We start from the raw sequence: 22154 nt of genomic DNA, 5'->3' as shown, positions 1-22154 counted from the left end.
CTATGTTCCCGTTAGCTTCCCTGAAGTGGTCTCGCAAATACTAAAGTTACATTGACCGCGATCGGTCCTTACGGAGCAGGAATGCAAAGCCCGGGTGTGATCGCAGATGCGATAAACACGACCCGTTATCGTTTCAGGTTAAACAGACTACGGAATGTTTCTTAGTTTGCACGGTTTGTAACCACAGCGAAGAAAAAAAAAGGCTGCAGTAAAATCGCGATATGGAAAAGTGTTTGCATATTTGCACAAAACTGAATATATAGCGCAAGCCACGGGCACATTGAAAGATGGCACGACAAGCGTTAACTCGCCACTAACTCAGTCGCAACTAAGCTGCGAGTCGGCTCAACTCTCTTTGCAGAATACCCTATCTCGACGCAGCTGCTTTATATTGTCCTTCGTGGACGGCGCTGTTCTGTTTTCTGTAATTAAATGCTTCCTGTTGTTAATTATAATTAACAAACTGGAATAAACAAGAATGCGGCTTCTTTGGTATTTTGACGACGGTGGAATCTGAGAGCATAAATATATCTATTTATATCATCGCAGCACGTAAGCTCCGCATTTCAAGAAAAAAAAGACTCTATACCTGTTACTCCTGTCGGTTAGCTCTGACATGCCACGCATATAACTCTCTTTTAAGATACGCGTCAGTGTTAACGCGTATCTGTCGTATTGCTTTGTCAGCCCCAATAGTGGTATTGCGGAAATCGGCATACTCTCTTCGGATAGTCGTGGGTGGCGCGAACATTCAAGGTAAAGTTAACGTGTTTTAAGTGGAGTTATATAGGTGGCAAGTTTGGACCAACCAAAAAGAGTAGCAGGTAGTATTTTGTTTCTTGCAGTGCAGCGTGCGTTGCCTAATAGTCGGTCATCAGCGACGCAGCAATGAAGGGCGGTGTACTAGAACGACACAGTGCTTGAGAAACAAGTGCAGCCCTAGAATTCATGCTCAGTGACGTAGATGAAGATCTTTGCCAGCGCGCTGCCGCTGTACTGGCCATGGTGGTAGATGCTGGTTCGCAGCTCCAGCTGGATGTCTTGCGGTCCCTGCAGCGGCCGCACGATGGACACCATGGCTTCGTTGAAACCGGTGTTTCGCAAGAAGAAGTGCTCCCTGGTCGCCACCTCGACGCCGTGGGCCCTGCGCGCATAAACAGGGTGTCACCATGTGTTATGGGTAGAGCGTCATCACTGTACTTCAACAGACCGACAACCAATCGGATGATACATCTTTTCCTTAGTGCAACAGAAAGCTTACCGGTCAGAGTGTCTAATCATATCTAATCGATGTGCTTTATGCTTGCCTACAGAAAACTGTCGTGATTAGGCGATGGATAGCGCGGGGGAAGAACGCAGACTAGGTGCCCTTTAGTTAGGCTCCTGAAAGGCCCAGATAATAGTTCACTTTTTCTCGAGCGAGAAGAATACTGCAGTCTGAGTACTGCTCTCAAGCAACCGAAATATATCTTTTATTGCGATAGCAATTGTATGTAGACCTTGCCTCACCGACGTCCCCGCGTGGGAGACCTAAGGCCCGGTCGGCAAAAGTTCTGCAGCACTATCAATAAAGTTGTTACTAACCACTTGTATGGAGAGTCTCGACGGCTTTTTGCCGTCGCAGTCATGTCCCGCCTGTATGAAGTCCAAATGGATAAGATCCTCCCCGCGCATCGTATGTTCTACCGCGGGTAAAAGCGCGCGAGCGGGGGCGACGAACGTGGCCGAAGGAGAGATCAAACGAGCCGGCCCATTTCCGTCGCTCGGAGGGTGCATGCTATAACATCACCCCGCTCGGGAGGCCTGCCGTCGGAGCAAACCGGAAACGCGTCGCCCGTGTCGCGCGAGCGTCATCTGTGAACTTTGAGTCTAAGGCGCGGTCACGATCGTTGGCGCGCGCGCTATCTCGACAGCCATCACAGCGGGCGGCTTATACCCTTCTACGTGCCGCGCTCTGAACGCGAAGTGACTATGCGGAGAGCATCTCTGCCTGGAGCGGCCGTATTCTCTTACACAAAGGTTTTGTAGTTACGGGAGATCGGATACAAAACAGTTAGCTGCCAGCCTCACTTCGTATAACACTACAATTTGCTGCTATCGCATTCATTGCTTCGCCCTTGCGGGGAAACTGAATTTTTTTTTTCGCTACTAGCTACACATTTCCGAAGCGTTTTGCTTTGTCAGCCCTAATGCCCATTCCGCCAAGATTATTCGAATACCCCGAGACAGGGACAAATGCATAAAGGAAGCTTCATGATGATTGTGAAAGAGCTCATTGCTTGTTGCTGCTTGCTTATGTGTACAGTTCCGGTTCTCTTGTCTAGGACGGCGTACAAGGATATGACACCTGCTGCTTTCGCTGGAAGTGACGCGGAGCGAGCTCGAGAAGCCCTCCATCAGAAAACCCGCTTTATTTGAACTGCGGCAAGCGTTTTTCTGACGCCGCGGAGAAGTTCTACAAATACGTTGGGACCATTAAAAGTGATAAGAGCTTTATAATAAAAGTTACCCATTGCCAAGACTAATAAATGCAATAGAAAAAAAAAATGCTGAGACGAGCAATAATCTCACCTAATCTGCCTACAAGGCCACCTCATTGGCAAAGGCTTCCAGAACATCTGGAAACTCGCTCAAACACAGAAGTATACACAATTAAACCTCGATATAACGAGCTTCAATATAACAAAATTCTCGATATAATGAAGTACCTCACTTTTCACAACTTTATGTACATAGAACGCCATGTATATTGAACATCAATATAACGAGGCGTGCATATTCATGATTTCAACGGTATATTGACGTTTCAGTGTTGCCGCAGAGGACGGCAGAGGCGATAAAATTAAATTTCTGCTGGGGCCAGTGGTAAAATTGTTGAGTGATTCAGGTTGTCGTCTCGCTTTTATGCGATTTTAGACCACAGCTCTTTTGGCTTAGTGCGTCGAAGCGAGTGGAAAGCAAGTGCTTAGGTTTGGTGAACATGATAGCAACGGCGTCGCACTAAACCGGACCCGAGGTTTTGCTAACAAGACGTGGCGGCAGAGCAGGCACGATAGCGTCGTTTATTCCATGTTTGGCTTGCATTTCTTGCATGCTCGCGAGTGTACCGCCGCGAGGGAATCTTCGCCGTCGCTTCAACAAGCCGCGGTCGCCGGATTTCAGGATCAAGAAAATTAATTTTTCTTTCACGTAATTGAAATTAGTTCATAGCAGCGCAATCCCATAAATGCTTGTTCCTATACTGTGCCTGGATAGCCGTGTGGTTATGACGCTCCCTCTCGGCTTCTTGCCGTTTTGCTCGGCAGTCCTCCCTCCACCGGAATCGCCCTCCCTCGAACCTGCCGTGCTCGATATAGTGGGGCTTGCCGAATTCCTGAGGCGCATACCCGCCCGAGTTATTGCGAACGCTACGCGTAGTTACTCCAAGCTTAAACAGATCCGCTGTTGAAAATAAATTAGTTTCAATAAAGTTTTGCGTCCATCCATCCATCGATGCCCCCACGTTGCGTTTCGGAGAATTGTTCATAGCCAGTCTGTACGGGCGTAGCGGTGCAGGCCAGTTAAGTGGCTAAAGCGGCTATTTAATTGTCTGCAAAAACTAGAAATTAGCAAAATCGAGCGACGTGAAAAGCAAGCGTAAGGCAAGCCGCGCTGCGTTGTAGCACTTCAGCTCTATACATTAATAGTCGTCACGACAGACGCTGTTGTTCGTTGCATAAGCATTGATCGAGCCCTTCTTTTTATTCAAAAGCGTCTCCTTGCAGCAGAAACACTTTTGAACGACATTTCGACTGGTTGCTGAACGTGCTGTGCGCATGAGACAAGCGTTCGCACAGCGGCTAAATATTGTCGACCACTCATTAACACAAAGAGTGCCTGAGAAGCGAAGAAGATACGTCGTATTACAACTGCGAATGAAGGAATCTCGCAGCTCTTTAATTAAGCGCCCGTACCTGGATGACGCGCGTGCCTCGACCAGTTCCAGTTCGAACTGGACGGTGGAGAACCCGAAGCGCGGGCCCCGCATGGTGAAGAAGTCCTGTTGTCCCGACGGTGGTATCTTCATGTTGTGCGGCAGCGTGAAGTAGTTGAAGGACAGCGACACCGGCACCTTCCGGCACTCTTCGTCCCCGATGGCGCAGTCGCGCTTCTCGCGCTTGCAACGCCTGCCGGACGAGAGGAGGTTGGCCACGCGCGTCAAAAAACCAGCTCGCTACTTTGTTAAATAAACAGATGATGTGTCCTTGTAGAGATGACGCAATTATTCGTAAAATGTAATTAAATTAAAACTAACTACTCTTCTAAATTGTTTTCTAATGTAATAAATTACATAAGAAATTACAGCTAACCGAAAGTAATGACATTACGTTGCTATTAGGTTCGAAAAGTAAGACTTTAAAATTACATTAACAATGATTAGTCATTCATGCGCTAACTAATGGACGCTTTATTTAAAGCATACGAAATCTCGGAAACCTTTCTCCCACGCTTGAAATTAACTCATCATTTTTTTTCTTTTTGCTCAATTTTTATGCCAATTTTTATGCCATTTTTTCCCTTTCTGGTAAAATTTTTATGCAGTTTTTATGCCACATTTTAAGCCAAACTAATGGAGAAAGTAATGAGTAAGTTCCTTGAAACTGCTCGCTTGAAGTGATTCAAGCATTAATTCAAACCTACTAACATCACACATCACACGCAAGGAATAAGCGGTACACTTGTATGTTTCAGACGATTTGCTTGTTTTTCCTGAGCGTGTTCTGCTTGGACACACCATGTTTAAACTTCGTCATTTCCTCGTCGCCGGTAATTCCGGTATGATGCAACACAGCGGCCGCATTTCCTGCGCGTCCAGCGCACTATATATGTTTCGATATTTCCATTCAAATTCAAATATGAATATCTCAACTTACGTTCAATTCCCGCCACTTCTAAAAAATAGTCATGCCAAAAATTGCGACGGCTTGCAACTTTCCCATGTGCCATCAAGTTGATCATTTAAAAGTTAACGGCTTGTTGCTAATAGTAGTGATATCAGTGTAACTTTCGCCCCAACAACGTATTTCCGCCTCGACTCATAAGAGTTCGTGCGCGAAGACAGGTGCCTGAATTGCATAGCATTGTTTAAAATCTGTATTGTCTAAAAATAACAGCCTGTACATGTAATTGTTTTACACGCTGAAACTGCGACGCCGTTCCCAAGGACAATTTATACGCTAGCCTAATTTTTCGAGTTTTCTTAGGGTCATTTAAGTAATATAGCCCACGATGTATCACAATTTTTCTGTTAGGTTATCTTGTGATCACTGATATTTCTTCGGCATCTAGCTAGCGTCCAACTGTTATGCTTAAACGGACGCAAGAAAATCGACACGCTTTTCAACTTGAACCGCAGTATCAGCGACAGCGCTGCGCTAACCTATGTCGATCTGAGTCATTGACCTGAAGTAGTGATTTCTCGCTCATTTCGGTTGATTGGTTGGTTTATGGACTCCAAGAATGACTCAGGCTCTGAGAGACGCCGTGGTGGAGGGCTCCGAATAATTTAGGTCACCCGGTTTTCTTCGACGTGCATTGACGGCCCCTAGCATCACGCCTCCATCGAAATGCGACCGCCGCGGCCGGGATCGAACCAGCGTATTTCGAGTCAGCAGCCGAGCACCGTAACCACTCAGTTATACCGCTGCGGCTCTGTTAATTTCTTTCGGAAGACTCGCATATTCACAGAAGATGCCGTACGAACTAATACAGCGCCCAATGGAAGATACAGGAACGAAGAGCCTAAAACCGACCAACAATGGGAAAGCAAGGTATCAGCCTGAAGCCAACATTTTATCAAGTCCTTTGTCAATGTTTGCTATGGGTTGAGGCTTCCCTTGTTCCAAGTCCTTTGTCCATGCATACGTTGCCTACGGGCTGAGGCTTCCCTTGTCTGTAAACTGTTTTAAAAGTATGAACCAGAAAATACTACACTTTTATATGTGAGTCTGTGTGACCGATATGAGTGATTCCGGCAGCTGCTCGCACGTTCGGGTTTCATCTCAAGGCGATTGTGCTAGCGTATCATAAGGTTTGATGGCACCCACGTCTTGTGGTCGGCGTCCCTGTAGTATCCGGGTGGACAGTCGAGCTTGTTGCACCGGTAGCCTCCGCGAGTGTTCAGGCACACCTCGTTCTCGCCCCGGCAGATGTCACGCTCGCATTCGTCAATGTCTGCGCACATTGAAGACAGGCACCACAGCAGGTGGGTATTTCACTACACAGAGTGCGACAGAAAGCGATAAACGACGCATAGAATGGCAGGGCAGCTAACCTGAGACAGTTCCGGTCGACTACCCTGCCCAAGGAAAAAATGTATAGGCATAAAAATAGGCTCTAAGATGGGACAGAAAGAGAACCGTGCAAATAAGGTAACCACGTATACTGTGGTAGAAGGTACGAGGCAGTCTCAGAGTTTATCGTGCCCATAGAAACCCGAGTGAAAGCTTCCACGTCTTTGGAAACACTGGCCTCTTTGTCCTAACAGGGAACAAAAAGGAAAATCGATCGAGGTGATTTCATGCGTATGAACATGATTGCTTGGGGTTCTCTTTTTATTGCAGAAGTACATACCGCTGTTTTTTTTCCTTTTCCTTTTTTTTTGCCAGAAAGCAGGAGAGTTCTGCTATTCAATACAATCGATGTACTACTGTACAGGCTTTTAGATCACTTTCTGATCGCCTTTTAGTACGCTTTTAGATCACAAAACCACGCGAAAAAGCGAAAAGGACAGATGAAGCTGTATAAATACACTGCTAGAAGCATACTATGGCTCAAGGTATAAGGACACATATTAATATACAGATTCAAAGAAAAGACCCGTGCAGTGATGCTCGCACTTAGCGTCTCGCCACGAAAGCCATGTTAGTTTCTCGCCATGAAAATGAGCTACACTCATTTCAGTGTATCAAACACGTCGTGATCTCCGAATAGTTTATCGAGCCTAAATGGAAGTGCCTGAGAATGCTCCCTCCAGTCATGTGAACAGAGGCGACAGCGCAGAATGGGCAAGTACCTTGACAAGTCCTCTTGTCACTGTGGAGGACGTAGCCTTCGGGACAGGTGCACGAATAGGATCCCGGTTCGTTGACGCAAGTGCCGATGCACAGGCTGCCCCGACCTTTCCACATTTCACACTCATCCACGTCTGCACAGCACATGGAGAAAGGTCGGCATTTCCATCTGCACCATCTCAATCGTAGCACGAAACAATTTGTGTTACCTCGCTCTTAGCTCATCAAAAGAACGTCTTATCGCATAAGCACATTAAGCTCAACTCAGTTCGTATATTTGCATAATGAAAAATAATTGGCGCCTCCGCATTCGCGCGTTAGTTGTTGTTGTTGCTGTTGTTGCTCTGGACTCGGTAATAACCTCAAGTTGTAAGGTTCTCGTCTCAGTAGCTGGCTCATATACACACGAGAGTAATCGGCCACACGCTGGATATTAGACTCCAGCGATGGGTCGTCCTCTTTCCTTAATCCGTGTGTCTGTGCTCTGGTTTTCGTGAAGCGTATTTCTGTCAACACCTGTCCTTCGGAAAAACCCATTTAAGTCTATAGCTGCTGTGAAAGCTCAATGCATGTTCTTGAATATTCGAGCAGTAATTTTTCGCACGTCGTACCCACATACAATAAGCTACTTGCAGCTACTTAAGTACTTGCGCCCGCGGATACCAAAACGCTATCAACTTAGATCGCGACTTCGTTGCGGGGTACACCTTCATGAATGATAACACCCTAAACAAGCACCGTTTCTCCTCCGTTTCGTAGTTCTCGAGCTTTATACTTTCCATCCCTTGTAGAGCCTATATGAAGGATTGTAACTATTACGCACGGCTTTTGGAAAAAAAAAGGTGTAGCTTCGCTGGCACAGTCACTGCGTTCACGTGTCATTTGTAGACGCAAATGGAAGAAGCGCCTCTTACCCACGCACGTCCTCTGGTCCTCGGCGAGACGGAATCCTTTCCTGCATATGCATTGGTACGAGCCCCAGGTGTTGATGCAGGAATGGCCGCATGAGTGCGAGTTGTCTTCGCATTCGTTGACATCTGAAGTACAGAGCATATTGTGAGCATAAGTGGAAAGCGCGCGTAGGGGAAGCTAATTTGCGCCACACAGTGACTTAGCGCGGCTCCTGTGATGAAGACCGGACACAACAGACGCGGTTACCACCACTTATATGTAGCGTGCGATTCTACCGGCTAGAGTTGCTGTTGACCCACCCGCATTTGAATAGGAGCAAAATATGTGAGCAAAATAGGAGCAAAATAGGAGCGAAGAAATAGTGAAGACACTAGTGATGCAGAACTATCGGTAAACTGACCATCGATAGCATCGAGAGTTTTTCTGAAACTATCGATAGTCTAACAAACTATCGATAGTGCTAATATCTACAAACTATCGATAGTCCAATCGGTAGTTCCATCGGTAATATTACTAGCGATATTACTGCCACGCGTGTTTATTGCTTTGTTTTGATGTATTCGGGTTTCACCCACAAAGACTGTTCGCAGCGTTTGACGGAGACCGCGCCGCAATGTTTGAGAAGCTTCGCGATGGTTTGAGATCATTTGTTAAGATTAGGCGTCGGACGCGAATAGTCAAGCTTATTTGAGAGCTTACGCGACAGGGGCGTAGCCGGGGGGGGGGGGGTGCTGACCCCCCCCCCCTCCCCCCATCAAAATATTTCTGGCTACGCCTCTGTTACGCGAGCACCAGCGATAATGCTGGAAGGTTCGATGACTGATGCACTACACGGGGTGTTCAATTTAAAAGGTACAAAATGTCGTAACAACATGACCGATAACATATATGCCTATTCCGCTATCCATGGGAGAACGTAGGGAGACATCTAAGGATGCGATTGGAGTCTCTGCCGTGGATAGGAGTATGCGGGGGCGCCCGCATGCGCAGGAGAGAGCAGAGGCTCCTTTAAAGAGCGCCGTCCACTTGACGCAGCAGTGCGTGTGAGGACAGGATGGCGTTCACATCGCAAAGTTTGTCGATTAAGGAGTAGCGACGCGTTATCTGATTTCTGACAGCGGAAGGTGTTAAACCGGCCGCCATTCATCGCCTGCGATTTCCATGTGTCTGGTCCCCTGAAAAAACGTCTGAAAGGGAAGCGCTTCAACTCGGACGACAAACTCAAGGGCGCTATGAAGGACTGGGTCTCGTAACGGCCTCAGGAATTATGGGAACAAGGAGCCCTTCGGTGTACGTTCATCGCTGGGATCGTTGTGATCAGGCACATAGTGCATACCTTGAAAAAGCCTTCATTTATACCCACAGTGTAGGTTCGTACCTTTTCATCTGAACACCCCTTGTATAAAAGACGAAGTGTTCCGCCGATTATCAGATTACTCGACGGCCGGCGACTGTTCTCGCCGCTATCAATGCGCAGCGTGTATTGCTTGTATTTTCAGTTTTGATTTTCTGGGCACAAGTTAGCCCCAAAAAGAGCTCCGTATTTCCCAATTTTGCTATGGGCACCGTGCCTACGTTAGGAGCCGCCGCAGTAGCGCTCTGCTTCCAGCGCCAAAGCGGCCACGGCAACAGATCTGGCGGGATAAGGGAGCAGACAACGCAGGCGGCGGCAAGCCACTGCGCCGTTATCTTTGCCGTTTGCTTCCAAAAGACGTCAAATTGTTATCAGCTGACCGAGAACGTAGCGTTAGCGCGGGTGCTTCTTTTCGCCAGACCTCGTGTATCCTCAGGCGAACGCGGCAACATTAAATGCATGAGCTGGCGGAAGACAACGGAGGTGACGAGCCCGTTGAGCGAAACTGCGCACGTGTAACGCGGGCCATCTCGCTCACTAAACAGTCACAGCTTATCACTCTCTGGCTAACGCGGCAGCTTGAAACTGGTGATACCAGCAATTGCACTGTCACGGCCGCTGAATGAAAAAACGCTTTCCATCGAACGGCCACGGCGCTGCATTCGCTGCGCCGACTTCGTCGTCGTGGCTCGTGTTTTGCTGCCATGGCACTGCAAAGCGTGCCAATTATTATTACGTTTGAATTCAGAGAGCTACGTGATATAGATAGTTTCCTCCGAGGAGCTAATCTGAAGAAGGGCAGGGACCTCCTCGAAGCGGGGTACGTTCACGGCGTCGTGGAAGAGGTGTTGCTCGGCAGATCAACAATCACGGGCAAATGCAACCCCAGAAAAAAAAATACCCCATCTATTGAAAAAACTCACTTTTGTCGTCGAACGAGTGCGATCCACCGTTCACGCCGATTCCGTTCATATTCTCTAAATGGAAACCGGTAAAAACGCGTGCCCGGAGAATTCCTGTAGGTGTTACTTCACCCAACAACGCAGCAATTATTCCTGGAGTTCGGCATTCCTACGAAGAGCGGAACCGGCACAAGTTGAACTGCCCGCGAAAATACCTCGCGCGGTCACAGCGGGAGCGTGGAGCGAGCAGGGGTGCAATCGCGGAACGATGCTATTTCTGATTCCAATGTCATATTCTATGCTATTCTTATCATCCACCACTCGCGGCTGGCCGATCGCGTTGATAACGCGGACGGACCGTCGTTCTGACCACTGGCCAAGCGCGAAAAGAACGAAACGCATTGGAATAAAGAATAGAGTCGTTCCGCGATAGCAGCCCAGGGGTGCAATCGCGGAGCGATGTTGTATGCTATATTATTCTTATCGTCCATCACCTGCGGCTGAGTGATCGCGTTAATAACGCGGACGTACCGTCGCTCTGGTCACTGGCCAAGCGCGAAAAGCACGAAAAGCAGTCATCGTAAAAGGCATAGTTCCTCCACTTCACCCCATTGCGAACGCGTCAGAGCATCCCGCCAAATCTGCGCTTCTTGCCGCTAGGGACACCTTCGCTCGGGCAGCGGAGTTACGTCTGCACGGAGCCTATAGCATTCTTCACCGTCACAAGTGCGTGACAAACTATCCACAGTGGTGCGAATAATGATGCTGTTGCTGGCTAGCCATATTGCCAAAATAGTTGCGATAGCCTACAATCAGCTTCGCTTAATTTATGAGCAAATTTTGACGAGATAAATAAATTATATGCGCATTGAAAATGGCGGAATACGTCCATCTATAAATTCATATTCAAAATCAACCACTTACATCTCACAATTAACAAACAGATCTTGATAATTTTATTTTATTTTGAAATGATAAATGCAATATAAACATGAAGCCGCGCAGTTTCACCACATGTAACGGCTTCCTTTCCGCTACAGCTGAATAGTTTGACTTTAAGATCATGTTTCACCGAAACACTCTCGTGAAGAACCCAAGCATGTCAACTTTCTTGCCCTTCAGCCTGCTCCACCGGCTCCACTATGTACCACGCGCGCGGGGAACCAAGTTTATGCTGCAATGAGTTCGCGCTGTTGATTTTATACTATCCATAATACTTACTGTCGATGGCGGTATATGGGTAGTATTTTTTACCATCGATAGTTCGATAGTTCGATAGTGACTCAGCTATCGATAGTGCCATCGATAGTTCTGCATCACTAGAAGGCACTCGAATATGGGTGTTGCGCGTGTACCTTTGAAATGCTTTTAATAATATCACTCGAGCGTTGAACCGAGGAACATGGTAGCATCTAATATCGGCGAAAAGCTACGAGATCTGGTATACGGTGCGCAAGCGCACGAAGCACGCATGCGTGAATGCTGTCTTTTATACTTAAATATAGATACACTCATGGGCGTGTCCATGGGGGGGGGGGGGGGGGGGAAATTCAAGGGGGCGGCCGGCCCCCTTATCCTCTAAGGGGGGGCGCCAATCCGCCCCATATCTGTATTCAGTCGGATCGGTCCCGTCATTGTGTAAAGGGCAGGGTTATGCCCACGAACGTTTCTGACTATGATGGCGGCCGAGGACCCCTGGTGTTGCTTTTTAACAAGCAGAAAGCCAAGCTCAAAAGGAAGGCCGCTGTGAGAAGCGCGCAATCGCTTGGTTTTCATTTTGGCCCCCATTGTGAAGCCGGTTTTCTTCCAGACTCGACCAACGTAGAGGGGGGGGGGGGGAGAACTTTGTGCTTGCCTATGGATTATCGTTATCTGCACGATAATGTGAAGGCTGGTGCGAAGCTGATCGTCGTATCGCTGATCTCGTTACTTGTCGCCCATATTAGGCGCTACCATGCCCCGAAGTCAACGCTCGCGCGATATTATTAAAACATTCCAAGGGTGTACAAGAGAGGTCAAAAGAACACGAAGGCATGGCCCCATGCATGTATTTCCATGTGTATATCATTCTATCCTTCTTGTAAGCGTTACACTAGTATTTCGATATGGCATACAGCCAAGCCACTATTTCAGCTGTATAAGTGTAGATATGGAAGTTGTGCTTATTGCTTGAGGAAACTCTAGTCGCCTTGTGCAGTGTGCAAATCATTGGGCGCGTTCAGTTAAGGAGCTCGAGCGTGCTCTAGCCAGCGGAGTGCGCTCTTGTAAACTTAACGGCTGAAAAGCGACTTCCGGTGCGTGATTACGGAGCGCGCTCTACGCACTCCAACACTGAAACGGTGCGCGAGAGCTTGCGCCTGTTACGGCTTCCGAAGAAATGATGTGTTTCCGACTCTCCTCCGACGAAGTGCGTTCTCCTTCTCCACTCGTTGCTATCGCGGAAGCAACATAACATTCGCCATGTGACGCTTTCGTGCCAGTCGGCCGGAAATAGCCGTTAAGATAAGCTTCGAAGGCGTTGCACTCGAGCGCATTCGAGTGTGTGATCTTGGAGTTCGGAGCGCACTAACTTAACGCGCCCATTGCTTTGCTTTCCTCTACAGACTCGGACTCTCGGAGGGTCAGCAGTGATGGACAGTGCTTGCCTCGCTCTTGGAAATTAAATGATTTTGTGTGTCACCGCGGAAGCTCCCTCGTACACCATTTTGAGCATGCCACAAAGGTTCAAGAAGGTTTTTACCGATGCAGGTGCGTTCATCGTAGCCCCTCTTGAATCCAGGATTGCAGTCACACGTGTAGGAACCCGGCGTGTTGATGCACTTGGAGTTGACAGAGCAGACTCGGCCCGCGAAGCGCGTGCACTCGTCAATGTCTGTGCGTAGAAAATAAACAGATCACTATCTTGCGAGACAAAAATCTGCGACCACAGTTGACGCTGAAGTGTTGGTTTCTGCTTGCTTGGACTGAAAAGCGGAAGAAGCTATCCGAGTTGGCCTTGAGAAAACCTTATTTAATTAATGTTTATTTATTAGTACAACCTGAAGCCTATTCAGGAAAAAGGAACAAGGACGAGCTTGAAAGTAAAACAACTAGAGAACTTTTTGACTATATACAGCCCATGACGACGAGTTAGATCATGCCTTGGCTCACGTTTAATTATAGTAATATAGACTGATGTTTTATCTGAAAGTGCGTGCAGAGGCACGCGTTGAAAAGATTACATGTCCTTGCGTTATTATCGAAGGAAAGAAAACAAGGATTGGAGTTATTCCGCACAACCGTTTCACGTCGACAACATTTAGTTGCTGCTTTGATTTAAAGTAAAGGAAGGAAGGAACACAAAAAGGGAGAAGGCAGGGAGGTTAACCAGACAGCAGTCCGGTTGGCTACCCTACGCCGGGGGAAAGGGAAGGGGAGTGGAAAGATGGGAGAGACAAAGAGAGAGAGGGGGAGCGAGAAAAAAAAAAGGAAATGATCAATAAATGAGCTGACACGTATGTGGCGGTGGCACTGTACAACAGTCATAGGCGTTCACAAAGGCCCGTAGTTCTTAAGAAGCACAAAAGCGCTTTAACTGCCTTGTGGGCCGCCGAGCGATGGGGACGGTGCTCCAGCAGCATCTGCACGGAGAGCGGTCGATCGTCCAATCGTCGCATCGCGTCAGAAAGAGTTCGTCGTTCAGAGGCAAATCGAGGGCAGCGGCATAACAGATGATCAATGTCTTCCTCAGTGCTGCAGACCTCGCATTGGAGTGACCGATTTAAAGTAAAGAAGTTCAGATAAGAAGGCATCTATCAGACAGCTGAGTGACGAATGCTGTTGCCGACAACAGTGCATTTTCGAAGTGGCTTTAGTAAAAGCGTGTTTTTAGATCGCAGTTTACATACTTGAGGCTGGCAATGCCTCTTCTGAATAAGAAATTTACAAGTTCTGTTACTCAGCAAACACAAATGTCGTAGCTGTTCTGTTCGCTACAGGTACGTACTGTCGGCCGCAAAAGTTTGCGGGATCTGCAGCGCGTGGCGGAGCGACGGAAAACTAAGGAAAACTGCATTGCTGCGTCCCCTACCGTGACGCGGCGGATGTTGAGGCTATCGGCCGCGGCCTCCGCCATTAGATCCGGCAACGGCACGTTGTCTAAACGCGCCGTCGCTAATCGCCGAGGCCGTTAGCCTCAACACCGGTCGCGTCTTGGTAGGTGACGCAGCAATGCATTTTTCCGTCGCTCCGCCACGCGCTGCAGATCCCGCAAACTTTTGCGGCCGACAGTACATATAAGACAGGTTTTATGTTACAAAGTAAGGTACGCTGACAATACTCTCAACCAACAGCTCTTTCTTTCTTTCTTTCTTTCTTTCTTTCTTTCTTTCTTTCTTTCTTTCTTTCTTTCTTTCTTTCTTTCTTTCTTTCTTTCTTTCTTTCTTTCTTTCTGTGTTCTTGGCTATTTCTTTTTTTCTTTTTTTGCTTCTACTCCTTCTAATGTCAACAATCGTTGAACTTGCCTTCCTCCTATTTTCACTCCAATTCAGAACTACTATGTCGGTGCGTGCTACTGGCCTCGCTAAAATGGCAGCAGAGACAGCAATCGATTCTTTTCAAGTGTGCAGCGGGACCGATCACTTTTGTTGCGATAGCAATCATATGGACACTCTCGGTGGGTGTGCCGTCGCCATTATGTTCCGTATAACGCCCAAATCGATAACATTGCACAGCGTGTCGTATGTTCTACGTACGATTGAAAGCGCGCGAGCGCTGCCGACGAACGCGACTAGCAGAAATTAAACGTGTGAAGGCGCGTGAAGAGGGGCTGCGTACACTCCAGCAGCAACTCCGTACTTTGACCCGCCGGGCGTGGTTGCCCGCGGTCGCGATCAGCGGACACCCCATACCTTGTTGTGCTCTCATCGCGTGCTTTGAAGCCCCAGAGAGCAGAAAAGTCGCTTTACTCTCAGCAGCGGCCGCATTTCCTGCGATATGTACACCGTGAGACGACACCACACGGAGAAAGGCACTCAAGACGCACAGAGCGCTGCATTTCCTAAACGAGTGAGCGGCTGGCCTTTCTTCGTATAATATTGCAATTCTTTCGCTATCACATTAACTAGGTTCGCCCTTGCGATAGAACTGGACTTTATTTATTTATTTATTTATTTATTTATTTATTTATTTATTTATTTATTTATTTATTTATTATTTATTTATTTATTTATTTATTTATTTATTTATTTATTTATGCAGGTTCAGGCAGGGAAGGCAAAACGGGGAACACATATACATCAGACAGCATTCTAAAAAAAAAAAAGAAAGTAATTCTACTCTTTTTGGTGAGATCTGAGTCGTCCCACATATAACTCTCCACTGCGTTTCCTTACACCAGTGTTTCGTTGAGTTACGCCAGGTCGCATGCTAAAGGAGTGAGCTGCCAGCCTTTCTTCGTATAACATTCCAATTTAATGCGATCGCATTCATTGCTTCGCCCTTGCGGCAAGACATTGACTTTTAAATGCGAAGCATTTCTTAGCGAACTTCTGCGAGTTTGAGCGTATCTATCTAGCCGCCTACGACTTTGGGCTCTCCTGGCCGTTTCGTTAATAGGATGTATGTACACCAAAATTGGTATGGCGTAACGTGACTTTATGACAAACATAAATGACACGTCATAACATGAAAATCATGATATCCATGTCATGAACGACATGATTTACATGCCACTGTTTTGGTGCTCTTGCGGCCGTTTCGTTAGTTTGATATATACCAAAATTGGTATGGCGTGACAAGAGTGTATGACGAACACAAGTGACAGGTCCTAACGTGCAAATCATGACACGCGTATCATGTACAGCATGATTTACATTCCACGCTCATGGCGCGTTCGCGGCCGTTTCGCTAGCTTGATATACACCAAAATTGGTATCGCGCGACGTCACTGTGTGATGAACACAAATAAAAGGTGGTAACATGAAAATCATGACACGCATGTCATGCACAACATTACTTAAGTGCCACACTCATGCAGCGCTGGCGGCCGTTTCGCTAGCTTGATATACACAAAAACTGGTATCGCGCGACGTGACTGTGTGACGAACACAAATAATAGGAGTTAACATGAAAATCATGACACCCATGTCATGCACAGCATGACTTACATGTCACGCTCATGGCGCGCTGGCGGCCGTTTCGCTAGCTTGATATACACCAAAATTGGTATCGCGTGACGTGACTGTGTGACGAATATAAATAACAGGAGTTAATATGACAATCATGACACACATGCCATGTACACCATGACTTACGTGCCTTGCTCATGGTGCGCTGGCGGCCGTTTCGCTAGCTTGATATACACCAAAATTGGTATCTCGCGACGTGACTGTGTGACGAACATAAGTAGCAGGTGGTAGCACGAAAATCATGACATGCATGTCATGTAGGGTATGATTTAGATGCCACGCTCATGGTGCACTCCCGGCCATTTTGTTCACTGGACATATACTTAAATTGGTATGGCATGACAAGAGTGCGTGACGAACATAAATAGCAGGTCACGCATCGTATATACGTAGCAGAATATATGTTTCATTAGCATGGCATATACCAGATTATACACGCATGCATGTATGACAATCTCGCAATATATAGCGAACTAGATTTCATGACATGAATGACTTCATAAGCCTCAATGACAAACAAGACGATGTATGCAGCTCTTTGCTGGCTGCTTCGCATTACCTCGATTCCCACACTGCGTGGGATCTGCCGATTTTTTTTCTTTTCATAAAATCGATTCTTCACGTTCTTCGCTCTTTGAGATGACCGATTTAAGTGAACAGCGAGCGGTGGTGAACCTTTGCTTCCGGGTCGTAAGAAGAGCACTGTCTCTTCACCAGTAAAAACCTTGCGAAGGAAGTCGCTTTGGAGCTGTTTTTTTTTCGAAGCCCGGCATGCTTGCACTCGACGATCATTTTTCTGGTCTGTCCAAATTCGAGGCACAAATTTCTCAGCGACCCTTCTCATTCCAAAATGTTCTCTTAAAATTCACTGAGTGCCAAGATATACCAAATGACCTTTCTCACTCTTCAATGGTCCGCCGTCGGTCTTCAAGCACAAGTGCGCAAAGTGTTTCGACATTTTCGTCCGTTCGTCAAGTTGGTGGACGTCCAGAACAAGGTTTGTCACGAATCGACACTTGTCTGTTTTTTTAACCGAGAAGACGACTCGTGCCTTTCCGTTTTTCCCATAGCAGCGTCCCTGTAAGCAGTGCTTAACATCTCAAAAGTTTCTGCGGCATATTTTCGGAGCAAGAAACTAAATTTCACAACCGCACGCTGTTCACCTGAATCGGCCATCCCGAAAAACGAGGAGCCCGCGGAGCCTGTTTCACGACAGATATCCCCGTATCCGGAGAAAGCCCTCCTGGTAGAAGCCACCGGATGAAATGAAAGGAGCAAATTCATGTATACTATTTTACGGATGGGTCTCGGTGCCACCATATTGGGCTGTTAACCTTGCCGCTTCGTACCTTTAATAACTGAACGAACAGTGCTACGGTAGACGCATACGCATGAAAACGGTTGGTTTGGTGAATTCGACGTTTCGTGCCTTCGTTATATGGCGCTATAACATAGAAAAAAAAACATTTGCGGCGCCCATGTGTCTTACGTAAAATCATCTATATGCCCTTTCTAAAGGAGTTGCGCGACGCTCGCCTAGCGGAAGGAATGCGAGGAATGCGGGAGGGTAAATGCGCCCAGAACAGCGCTTTGTGCACCCCCTCGTATGTAGCTTTGCAACAAATAAGTTCCTCACGGAGATGTACATTTTCAGTTCGTAATCACGCCGCAAGGAGCAGCACCTTTGACGTGGCTGAATTCACTGACCTTCGCAGTCCCGGAAGGCGTTCATGCGGAACCCGATGGGGCAATCGCACGAGTAGCTGCCCGGTATGTTGTTGCACGTCTGGTTCTCCCGGCATTCGTGAGTGTGGGTGGCGCACTCGTCGATGTCTGCGAAGTCGTTGCACAGACAATAATGGAAACAGTCAGTGTTGCCACTTTTTTACGCTCATAACACATATGCGGGCTCGCTTTCGCTAGCTTGTTCGCCTCGGCGAAAGGAAAATTATCGAGCACGCCGAAATTGGATTTCAGGAGGAGATTTAGCGTGACGAGACAAACAGCAGTGTAGGTCACCGAACTTTTTTATTGCTATTGCAATTAAGGGGACACTCGATGCTTTTGGCCCCTCCGTGGTCGGGAGTCCATGGAGGAGCGCTCCGCTCTCTTCTTTCATCCCTCTGGCGCTGGGCCTTATGGCCTACAGACTGTCTTTCTTGATAACCGCTAAAAAGATTATTATAGGCCAAAACTGCATCCGATGAAAAACTGTTAATGATAAAACGACTATGTTCGTTTGTACCTGGAACAGTGTTTGCACGGTGGAGTCGGCACATCGTGATGCAAAGATGTGTGACGTAGATTAATTCTTTTCCCCCGTCCTACATAAGCATGAAATAAAAAAAAAATTACGCAAGCTTCGCACTAGTGCTGTCAAGCCTGAAGGAAGTGGGCGGCCTTGCTTGTTTCTCTCTTTATCTTTCTCGTTCTTTCCTCCTCTATTTCTATCTTTTTCTCTCATCTCTCATTTTTTTCCTGTCTTTTTTGTATCTGTTTATTTCTATTTCTTCATTTATCTCTTTATGTATTTCTTTCTCTTTCTAGCTACTTCTCTCTCTCTTTCCCTTTCGTGCCTTTCTTTATCTCTCTCTCTCTCTATTTCTCCCTTCATCTTTCTTTCTATCTCTTTCTATCTCTCTCTTTCTTTGATTCTCTCTCTCTCTCTCTTTGTTTTTATCTCTCTGTTCCATTCTATGCTGCGCTTTGCTCTCTCCCCTCTCTCTTTTCTGCCTACTCGCCCTCACTTTCCTTTCCCACCCCCTTGCTATAATATACTGTACAAGGCTATGTTTTGTTCTGCTAGCGTGCCTGGATAGCCGAGTGGTTACGATGGTCGCCTTCAGATCGTGGGTATGCGGGTTCGAATCGCGCCTCGTCAAGAAAGTTTTACTGCACGAATTTCTCTCTTTCTTTCTATCTTTTTCTCTCTCTGTCTCTCTCTCTCTCCCTGTACTCTTTCTCTCGCCCATCTCAGTTATTGTATCCCACGCCGGACAAATCGGCGCACGTGCTCTGGGAGCAAAGAAGTTGAAGAAGAGGAAGAAGGGGACGAAGAGAGCGCGTGCCGGTTCCTTGATGGCGATAGTTTTCTGTTTGCGGTTAGCGGCGCCACGCCACGCTTAACAGCTCGGCCGTAAAAAAAGAGCGCGCGCAATGGAGTACAGTGGGGACGTCGAGGCCTTGCCTCACCGCCGCCTCGCGGGCCTGCTGGACAGCCCAAAGTTGGTCGCCGAGGCTGGGGCTGCGCAAGGCAGCGGCCCACCGCGGCGGAAGGGTTCCGGAGTTAGCACCTAGCGGGTGGAGACCTAAAGCCCAGTCGGCGAAAGCTCTGCCGGACCATCAATAAAGTTGTTACCAACCAACCAAATGGAGTACAGTGGAATTATTTGTCTTGATCTTTGACATCTTCCCTTTCTCGGCCTTTTACTTACGCTTTGCTTTTCCTGTTCTGTCGTCGCTTTCATTGCTTTGTTCAGTTCATGTGTGGAATTCTTTCTCGCAAATGTCTCATTACCATTATCTTACAGCACTGAATATTAATCATTGTTTGTCCTCATTTTGAGCTATTACGTACTAGTATGTTTGTCGTACTTGCCAACATTTCCACGTGCCCGTGTGACCAGCGGAACATTTTTGAAGCCAATTACGAGGAAAGTATCGATTGCACTGCACTTTCAACGTTAGAGCGAGAGTTAGTGAGAGCAAGCAATAAGCCAGGATCATTTAAGAAGAGAACTTCAGCGCAAATGAAGACGGACCGCAAAGACTAGAAAGACAAGCACTGGCGTTTCTTTTTTCTTTTCTAGTCTTTGTGGGTCCGTCTTCATTTGCGCTGAAGTTCTCTTCTTAAATGCTATGTACCAACTAGGCCCAAAAAACGTTTTACTGAAGTCACGATCAGCCGGCGATATTTGAAATCGCTGGGATATTTGCTAACGCGTACCAAGACACCGGTTCCCCTGCGAATTTGGCTCGTATCCTGGGTCGCAGCTGAGCAGGCTCTCGCAATGGTAGGAGCCCGGGGTGTTGATGCACCGATGGTAGCGGCCACACAGGCTGCGGTTGTGCGCGCACTCGTTGATGTCTGCGTGGAAACGGGAGGAGGGCAGTGGAGAGAAAGGGAAGAATACGTTGGCATCGGAATGTGAGCAATGTTGTCCACGCTGTGACAGGCAGTTTAGCCGAACGTTTTCTGCTCTCCGCTCCACTCATGCTCACCCGCTCAGCATTGAGCGGAGGAGCAATTAGCTAAGTGTTCCGCTCGCGCAGCAGACATTCATTTATAAGTATTGAGTAAAGTCACTGCTGTTAAGCCTGAAGCCTCAATAATTTGAGAACAGCTTTTGGTAACCACGTAGAATGATCCCAAATACTTTGCTGTCGAAGTACGTCAACACAAGTCATCTAAAGCAAATGCAAGCTTCAGCTGGAAAATTACGAGTGCTTGCTATAGCGCTAACTTTTATTCCTTAAGAAAGAAAAGTCAGGTAGAGTTAGGTATAGCAACAGTTATTTTAGGCATGTGTACTTATGTGAGGGTCGACCGCGTTGCAGGATAGATCCGCATCTCTCGCAATCATGCTCATTACTACCCCATCTTTGTACACACCTACGCAGTTGCCGAAGCTGTCGCTTGTGTGTCCCGGCCGACAGTTTATGGCCTGGCAGCTTCCGTCCTCCAGTCGGCGGCTCCCGGCGGGACAAGTGCTCCTCACGCAGCGAAACGAACCTTCCGTGTTCTGGCACTCGAAGTTCGGGCCGCAGTTGTGAACTCCCAGGGCACACTCGTCATCGTCTGAGATACAGACAGAACGAGAACAGTGATAGAAAATCAAGGCACAGCAGTACTAAGTCGCAGAATGCCATGCCATTCAACGACTGCTCCAGATATGCACACTTCTAACTTCACCCGTTGAATTTTGCCCTCTCTGGACTCATGGACACTGCAGCGCTTAGAAACTTGCTAAAGTGGTAGGAGACGGACGTATACCTGTCACATGCAAAGCCCCTAGTCACAACAAATAGTTATCAGCTACGTCTTTTTCGCTTGCGGTAACACGACTCGAATGATTTGCATGGTACGACCCATTGTTTTGCGCTGAAGGAATTTGCGATTGCTCTTGAATGCTTCCGCAAACCATTTTTTATGGATAGATGGATGGACGGATGAAAGAACTTTATTGAGGTCCAATAGGTCGCGCTAGTTTCCTAGCCCGAAGCGGGCCACTCCCGTGTTGGGACCGAAAGACCTAGCATTTCGGCTGCTTCGCGGGCCCGTTGTACTGCCCATAACTGTCCCTCTAATATCGGACTGCGTAGAGCTGCGTCCCACCGCTCTTCAGTGTTTTTCTTGTCGCTGTGTAACGCGGAGCAACGCCAGAGCATATCAGTGAGATATATGGTGACGGGGCATTTATGTGTAAATATTATTTTAAGTTTTGTATACGAGATATATTGTAGACACCCACACCTGTGATAGCCTTACTATGTACTTGAATCAACATGCCTATTATCAGCCTATTTTGTGTCCCCTGCACGACGAAGGCCCTCTCTCAGTAATCTCCATATCTCGTTCGAGTCGATTACATTTATTTCTCACGAAATTCTTAAATTCGTCACTCCATCTAACTTGCTGCCGCGCTCGACTACGCTTCCCATCGCTTATATAGTATCTGTAAATAAATAAATAGTACAACTAAATATTAGTGCGGGGGTCTCGCTACCCCTATAGGCGCCCCTCGACTGTAAAACCTGACCTCCTTCC

The 22154-nt window shown here is 47.4% G+C and overlaps 1 protein-coding gene across 1 annotated transcript in view; it reads right to left on the bottom strand.

Annotated features, from left to right (window-relative positions):
* Positions 1–899: 899 nt before the first annotated feature.
* Positions 900–22154, bottom strand: part of LOC119397688 (fibulin-1) — a 64820-nt gene continuing 43565 nt past the window's right edge. The window contains exons 16-24 of the mRNA XM_037665111.2: positions 21000–21185; positions 20334–20474; positions 18095–18220; positions 12961–13092; positions 7967–8089; positions 7055–7186; positions 6087–6213; positions 3954–4166; positions 900–1144 (exon numbers count right to left, since the gene is read on the bottom strand). Of these exons, the coding sequence (XP_037521039.1) occupies positions 940–1144; positions 3954–4166; positions 6087–6213; positions 7055–7186; positions 7967–8089; positions 12961–13092; positions 18095–18220; positions 20334–20474; positions 21000–21185 (1385 nt within the window). The 3' untranslated portion in view covers positions 900–939. The remainder of the gene's footprint in view (positions 1145–3953; positions 4167–6086; positions 6214–7054; positions 7187–7966; positions 8090–12960; positions 13093–18094; positions 18221–20333; positions 20475–20999; positions 21186–22154) is intronic.

This window comes from Rhipicephalus sanguineus, chromosome 6 (genome assembly GCF_013339695.2).
Source record: "Rhipicephalus sanguineus isolate Rsan-2018 chromosome 6, BIME_Rsan_1.4, whole genome shotgun sequence".
NCBI classification, from domain to species: domain Eukaryota; kingdom Metazoa; phylum Arthropoda; class Arachnida; order Ixodida; family Ixodidae; genus Rhipicephalus; species Rhipicephalus sanguineus.
This window is presented reverse-complemented; position numbering and strand designations above follow the sequence as displayed.